This window comes from Euphorbia lathyris, chromosome 4, assembly GCF_963576675.1.
Source record: "Euphorbia lathyris chromosome 4, ddEupLath1.1, whole genome shotgun sequence".
Classification (NCBI taxonomy): domain Eukaryota; kingdom Viridiplantae; phylum Streptophyta; class Magnoliopsida; order Malpighiales; family Euphorbiaceae; genus Euphorbia; species Euphorbia lathyris.
The window spans coordinates 13345034-13353392 of record NC_088913.1 but is presented as its reverse complement, the minus strand read 5'-3'; the positions used below and the strand labels follow the sequence as shown (position 1 = coordinate 13353392).

The following is an 8359-nucleotide window of genomic DNA, read 5'->3' as shown; positions in this document are numbered from 1 at the left end:
CTATTGAAACAAATTGAAATTCAGTAACCTTTTTAAAACTAATTAAGACACATGCCAAAAACTGAATAGGAAATATGTAAAGAGATAGGAAAAATGGACATAAGAATTTCTTGCCTTTGATCTGGTGTAGATACTCTTTAATTATTTATTATGAGATTTTTTTTAATTATGATTCAAACTGAGTATATGCTCTGTAAATGTTTATTTTTATTATTTTTATTTTTATTTTACTTTTGTAATCTCATTACTTAAGAAATAATTTATAAGCTCTATAATTGAATAGATGTTAAAATCATTTCTTTATATGATTCAAACGGTTTGTTGTATCATTCATTCAGTGCGGAATGATACTTCATGACCTTTCATTAACAGATTGAAAATAATTTCCTTAAAGGATCCCTTAGAAAATTTAATTCCATAATAGACTAAAACATCAAAGAAACAAATATTTTCAGCTTATCCGTATTACGGATATATATAGCAAGATTGTGCTTGATAGGTTATATTTTCAGTTCCCCATTATTTTCTTCTTTCCCTTTTATCATATGCTTTATACTCTTTGTTCCCAAGCCTCGTCGGACCTTATAAATGTATCACTTGTCAATATAAAGAACCAATTATTCTTTTTAACATATTAAACCTTTTTAAATGGATCTATTAAGTCAAATAATAATTTTTTAACATATTAAACTCCTATTTGACATATCAGATATGTGAATAATTCAAACCTTATTTACAGTACGTAAAACTGTCATAATATCATTGTTGCTCCAAAGTAAAATGTTAAGAAATTATCTGGTGTAGTAATCTATTTGTCAATTAACGAGTTAAAACAATTATATCTTGGCAAATTCGTTTGTGTTAAATGGAGTTTGAAACACACATATAACCGGATTGCCTAAGAGGATATATAAGAGGAGCTTAATATGTTGAATTTTTATATCAAAGACTTGTTTAACAATAATTAATCAAGAACTTATTGTATCTATTTTTTAAAGACAGAATCTTATTCAATAGCAATTAAATTATTCAAGGGTTCAAATATGCCTTTTTCAAGATTGCCTATGATTATCCAACATTGCCTATGTTAGAATCTATTATAGAGACATCCCATATTTCATGAAATTCCAGTGGTATTTTCTATGTTAGAATCTATTTGGCATGAAGCTGTAGCATTCGGGTTTGGTTTGGTAAATAGAAGATATGGAATCAGATCTTGATCCTAAGCCCCATCTCATGTCTCAGAAACAAACTTGAAACTAGTAGATCGCCTTCTCTACCCACTGAAGTTTACCCCGGGTTCGCTTACCACTGGAACTATGGTTAGGTGATGGCAGGAATCTTCTTTCCGACTCCGACTCTCCCACTCCGGTCGTTGCTTTTCTTTCTGTTACTTCGAAAGTAGCTACTTCAGCTTCAGCTACTCATATTCATATGGACTTTGAATGACCAAAATTTGACCTCTCACCGTTAGATCTAAACTTTATAATTATTTTTAATCTCTACCGTCAGATTTTAATAAAGATAATACTAACAGGTAGTGTTGTCATTGAATAATTGACTAAATAATCACCTTAATCTAAATCATGGTATTAATCTCCACCCTAAAATTTTGATAAGAGTCATATCTAACGCTAACTCATGATCATGTCAACACTATTGAATACCTTATCACTAAATAAATAACCGAATAATATATAAAAATAAAAATTCATAATTTTTTACGAAGACATAAGTAAAAGTGAATTCAATCTTTTTATTTTATCATGAACCTCTCAAATTATAATAATAAAATTATGTCTAAAGCTGCCCTTTTTTTATATTAAGAGCCGGGTGGGGTGTCTAGGAAGTAGGACATCCCAACTAGGTCGGCACCATCTACGAACCTAGATAAACCCCGACCCAATTTTATTAAGATAGAAAAGCAAAAATTACAGAAAGAATGAAAAAGAGTTACAGGCCAGAAACTAACTAAACCGGTAAGATACCCAGCCACATTTGTTATCACTAACCAAGCTACGACAGAAATCCAGGGTAGAGTCCCACCAACGCTCAGCAAGATATGTGCGACCATAGTTAGCAAGTAGATCAGCCGCTCTGTTCCCCGATCGGAAGATATGCGAGATCACAAAATTCATCTCAGAAGACACAATTTGGAAAAATGCATATTTATTCCTAATGTAGAAAATAGTAAAATTTTATCATCGTTTTCAACCTAGAGAGATCTAGGAGCATGTAACAGAAGTAAACCCATACAAATTGCTCGAGGTTGAAAACATTGAGGACACAATTTTATAATTTTTTACATTAGGATATAATTGCATTTCCCCAAAAAATTATGTGCATATTTGAACCTTATCCTAATAGGTAACACTATTTTTTCGCCTACAAAACAAAGCGTCACAAATTAAAAACAAGAAGCTCGCTCCATATCTAATAATCAACAAAGTAAATCTTACTAAACAAAAACAAAATGCTACCTTCAAATGTAATTCCTGAGGCAGAAATATATTTATGGTTACATCCAAACTTTTGAATAGCAATACTCATAGTTACCCCACCAGTATGCTTCGAATCCAGTAGGTAAGTAACAATACTGAAGCTCATAAGGATCATATTCAGAATTAGATTCAATCGTCTTCTCATATAAGGAAATGGCTCTAAGTTCGCCCTTTAGTTTCAACCTAGCACACCTGTAGTTCAAATAATTCAATGAGTAAAGCACAAACAATTTACTTCTATACAGAAACAGTTTGGTTAGCAGGTACCTTGAATTGACATTAAGCACCTCCACGTTACATCCTGCAAGAACATCCTTAAGTGAAATGAAGCTTGGAGTATGAGCAATTATCTCAATGCTTGATTCAGTGTGGTAAACCCCAAAGAGCTTCAATACAGGTTTTCTCGGGTCATAATAAATTAGATCACTTCTCGGATAATTAAACATCAAAAGTGCTCCATTATTCATGTATTTTATCGGTTGATATAATCCATAAAGCAATATATCACAACAACACATGTTGATTTCGAAAACTTTAGTCCAAGATTTTTCAACACCATACTTCTTCATCACCCAAACACAAATCAGTGATTGATTCGAAGAGTCACAAACGCAAAGACATCCTCCTAGAACTCCCATGCCAACATCGACCTTGTTGTCCTCTCTTAATGGAGGTGATGAAAATGGTAGGAAACATTCTTTCTCACAATCAAATGAAACAATAAGGCTCATTTTCTCACCAAGAAGACCAAACCAATGAACTACACCATTCAAATAAGTAGGAAATGCTAACTTATAGCCCGGATGGGGAGCAGATTTGATAATTTTCCATGATCCAGTACCAAGAATATGTATCTGAGCCAGCCTACAGATAGTGTCATGTGCAAAAATCCTTACCACTTTGTAGTGATTGGTCTTTGGATTAAAACCAAAACCACAATCAATACCATCATCGTAACCATCAACATTTTTACCGTCAATGACTTGCGGAAGATTAATAAACTCACCAGTAACTGGATTACACACAACAACAGGCTTATTATCCAATGGTTCAGACAGGCAAAGAAATCCATTACACGAATTCACTACCTTATAACGGTGAGCATTCACCTTCAATGTTATTTCTTCATTGTCATCGATGCTATCCGTTAAAACCAACGGGAAGTTGCGCACTGGAATCTTTAACTTGGTGTCAAATTTCATACTAACCAGGGAAATTTCAGAATAGTCATGGCATTGCTGACTTGAAACCGTGTCCATGAACTGTTCATCCTGCTCTAGCTCAAGGGGATAAAGTATTCTTGACACGTGTGAATAATTCACGGTTCGAGCAATTGCACAGACCTCAGATTGAGCAAATTCAGGATTTGAAATTGTAGTATACAAAGATTTGCATATGCATTTGCAAACCATTATCTCCTTAATCGACAGTCTAAAAAGAATAGCTGCAAGGAGGTGGATAGGTAAATTCGTAATTGAACAACCTGAATATTGGATCTCTACTTGGCCAGCCTCATCTTCTTCATTTCTACGTTTTTTGCCACAAGCTTTTGAAATCTTTTTCCTTTTCATCACTGCTCTGTCAAAAATTTATCAATAAATAGTGGAAAGTAATGAAATAGAGAACTAAAATGCTTTAATTTCAAGGTTGCAAATTGGGTATAAGAAAATAATTACGCCTTTATCGTGGAACATATAGACAACCCATTTTCACACTCCTACAAAGAAAAATCAAATTCTGCATTTTCTTTTGCAATTCTTTTCTTATACTAGCATTGAGAAAGAGAATGGGGATCAATTTTGGGGAATATTGCTCTTAAGATACCACCGAGATAAAATTGAATTAAGATTGGGTTGTTTTGATATCTTCCCCAATAACTAAGTTATTATAATCCTAGTTCCTCAATAAAATTGAATTAAAATTGATACTTATCCCAATAAAATATGAGTTCCTCAAGTAGCAAAGAGCAAAACCCTAGTTTACGATGATCATAAAAGCTCCAAATTGATGGAAACCCTAGCTCGACTCAACTCTTAACCATGACCTTTAAAAACAGGTAAAAGAACCATATCGAACTACAGAAATAGAAAGAGACAAAGAAATACCTGAAATTGGTGAAGAAACGATCGGAAACAAGTTATGATGGCAGAAAAGAAGACGAGAGAATATTCATGGCGTAAGAAGCTCAAAATGTTACGAAATAGGTAGTGAGTGAATGTATCAAAATAGAATACCTTACTGAAGTGAAGACCGTACAAAACTAAACAAACTGTATAATAATAATAATAATAATAATAATAATAATAATAATAATAATAATAATAATAATAATAATAAGGCATTACATTCATTTGGGTACCCAAACTAAAGCTTCAAAGTCAATTAGGACTCTAAACTATCAAAATCATCAATCAGGTCCCTTAACTAAGCAAAAATTATCAATTGAGTCTCTATACTATCCTAAAATAAAAAATTGTGACTATTTGATATAGATTGTAATAATCTTTGTGTTGGTTCAAAATGAGTTTGAGGAAGAGGGTCTGCAACTGTTCAACCAAATGATTTTCGATGACACCTCAATTGATGATTTGTTTAGAATGGGGTCTCAACTCGTGATTTTTGCTTAGTTCAGAGACCTGATTGATGATTTTAATAGTTTGGGGTCCCAATTGACTTTGAAGCCTTAGTTTGGAGAGCAAAATGCGTATTATGTCTAATAATAATAATAATAATAATAATAATAAGGGATAAGGTACCAAAATAGACATATAGTTTTTGAGAAATTATAACTCCACATTTAAAAAAAGTACTAATTTAGGCTTTGATAACGGAATGTGACACGTCATATTACTTCTTTAAGTTCTGTCAATTGTACTTGGAGAGAGAAATCATAATTTAGCGGATTAATATTATTGATGTCACGTTCCGTTATTAAAACCTAAATTAATACTTCTCCAAAAATTATAGGCCTATTTTATTACCTTACCCTAATAATAATAAAAGCCAAATTTTGTGAATCCAACCTAAATGCATTTTGTTTTATTTTATTAATTTTGTTTCAGTTTTGTCTAGTTCTCTGTATTTTAATTTTAATGATTGGAGTAATTATTTTTAATTCGAGCCGGTTTCAGGGGAGTCGGCCTAAACCGCTGCTTCGGGCCTCTGATTTAAGGAGGTCTTCTATTTACAATATATTTCAATTAGGTCATATGATTTGGATCTCTAATTCTAACTATAATTTTAATTACAATAATTATTTAAATCTCAATTGTTAAAAATTATGTATATAAATTATTATTATCTTCTATCTAAATTTAATAGTAATCATATATTGAAATTAAGAATCAAGAATGTAGTCAACTAAAGGGGTGTTTGGTTGCTCCTTTTCATACTCCTTTTTGCATTTTCACTTCAAAATGAGAGTTTTAGGTGTTTGGTTAGTGACCTTCTATTTGCCTTTTACATCTAAAAGGCAGCATTAAGTGTTTGGTTAGTGATCTGCTGTTTGCCTTTTACACCCGAAAAGCAGCCTTTGTAAAGCAGAGAATCTCTGCTTTTTGGAAAAGTAGTTTTTTTCCAACAGCAAACCGTAGCAGCAACAGCAAACAGCAACAACAAACTGTAACCGCAAACAGCAAACAGCAAACAGCAGGTAAAACAAACGTGCTCTAAAATGGAATAAAAAACCGACAACAATGTAACACATTGTCCATTTTTTGAACTATCGCCTCTCAACAAGAATAGTACAATAGGAGCCGTCCAAAATTTATTTCTAAACTTCTCTATTAACACTAAGAGTAAACTATAAAAACAAAAAACATTACGGTTTTTTGATTTGCAAACACAATCACATAGTTAAAAATTTGCAAACATTAGTCTATAGTTTAAGGATATGTGAGTAAATTTTTCAATAAAAAATAACTTGTAGTTTAGTTATTTTGTGAAATCGGCAATTACATATGAGGTAATTTTGCAAAATCAGACTTTTTAATTTTCATAAATCACTCCATTTTGGCTAAATAGTCATAATGATAATTTTTAGCAAAATGTTTCAGTTTGCAAACTACACAACCCACATATATTTGTTTAAAACTTTTTAAACAACAGAACTACATCTGTAAAAATCTCAAACCATATGGTTTTTATTTTGTACTTTAATCTAACAATAGGGCTAAGTACTTTATTTTGTAGAAAATAGTGTAAAAAGTAGAGGTCTAGAGCCTTTAAAATATGTAAATATAAAAAATTGTTGTTAAGGAAAATTCATAATTTTAGTTGATTCTCGTCTTTTGAATATGTGGTATATCACTTTCTTTCCGGAATTGAAACAAACACATAGAAAATTCAGAATTACTCATTTCCTTTCTCGTCCTTATTTCCCTTTCTGAATTCATGTATGTTATCTTTGCGCGAACCAAAACCCCTTAAAGTTTAAAAGCCCTGATAAATTAAGGTCAAAATTGAAGGCCATGATTGTAATTTACTCCTAAATAACTCCAACCCATATTTTGATCCTGTTTGTTAAAGAGTTTTTTGGGATAAAATTAGAGTTTTGATCCACTTTAGATGTTTTGACTAGTCAAACCTCTATTAGTGGTATTTGATAGAAAGAGTTTTGAAAAACCTTATTAAGTCCAAAAAAACTAATTTTGAAAAGCCTCATTTTAGAAGTTTTTTCAATTAGTTTACTGCTCAATCTCTTTTGAACGAAATTTTTACCTCTGTTTACTAATCCCTAACCCCAAATAAAAACTTTACTATATCCTTATTTATCATTTTACACAAACAACTTTTAACAATCAGCTAAACAAAAAGGTAATCAGCTAACTGTTGAAACACTTTTCCACATGATTTTGATTTGACAAAATTATTTAACAAGAATTAAATCTCCATGATAAAAATATTATAACACATTAAGTTTAAATGCTTTGATTTATTCATACTAATGTATTTGTTCAATGTTGATTCTCTAAATCTATAAGACATTAAGTTGTAAGGCCTAAAGGCCCACAAGAGAAAGTCAAGCCCAAGTCAACGGATGAAAGCCTCACGGCCCAAGATCAAAACGCAGCTTGTACTGAGTAAAACGCAAGCCCAGCAATGAGAAGGATCGAGAAGCCTTCGACCAAAAGCTTCAAGACGAAGCTGCTGAGTTGAGCGACAAGAAAGTCAGGTCAGCGGCTGACCTGAATAAACTTGAAGACAAAGTATTTCTACTTTGGGTAAAGTTCAGAAGACGCAGAAAGCTGTCTGGAAGACTTTACCATAAATGTGGAGACATTCTGTCTTGTCTGACGGAAAGCTGCTGAGCACTGCCGAAGACAAAAGATACAAGAATTTGATTGGCCGAGGACGCTGAGCACGTACTAAGTGAAAGCGACAGGAAGCAGTTTTCCTCCAACGGTTATTTCGAAATTCGAAATTACCGGTGCATCAAGTGTCACTATAAATAGGCCACTCAAACGCTTCATTCGATGCAGATCTTCAATCAAGTCAAAACGCTGACCAAATTGATATTCGAAGTTCTGTGAGAAAAGCAAAGCAAATCTTACACCAATTCCAATCCTGTGTAAAAGTCTAGAGTGATCTAAATCATCTAAAGTGTCTTAGCAATTGTTGTTTAGGACAAACAAACACTTATCATTTCTAGAAGTATAGAAAGGAGAAGCTGAGTACTCGGTCATAGTACTCAGCGGTAGAAATAGGAGTGAGTAGAGGAATATAGGAAGGTACTCTTGTATACTCAGCTTTCTATTGTAAAAGGTTTGTGCTCTACCTTATAAGAGCTCAGTAGAGGATTCTGAAAAGCTCGGAAGGAATTTCGGGGACTGGACGTAGGCGGAGAGGCCGAACCAGGA

The 8359-nt window shown here is 32.7% G+C and overlaps 1 protein-coding gene across 2 annotated transcripts; it reads right to left on the bottom strand.

The window, feature by feature from the left end:
• Window positions 1-1742: 1742 nt before the first annotated feature.
• LOC136226572 (F-box/kelch-repeat protein At3g06240-like) lies at window positions 1743-4737 on the bottom strand. 2 transcript variants are annotated; one of them, XM_066015138.1, is made up of 4 exons: window positions 4607-4737; window positions 2769-4074; window positions 2481-2693; window positions 1743-2385 (listed from the first exon to the last, which is right to left on the bottom strand). In XM_066015138.1, exons 2-3 carry the CDS (start codon window positions 4070-4072, stop codon window positions 2519-2521), a joined length of 1479 nt encoding a protein of 492 aa, XP_065871210.1. In that variant the 5' UTR covers window positions 4073-4074; window positions 4607-4737; the 3' UTR covers window positions 1743-2385; window positions 2481-2518. The 2 variants fall into 2 exon arrangements, with proteins under 2 accessions (XP_065871210.1, XP_065871211.1); XM_066015139.1 differs by having other exon boundaries at window positions 2769-4079; window positions 4607-4725.
• Between the last annotated feature and the right edge of the window lie 3622 nt (window positions 4738-8359).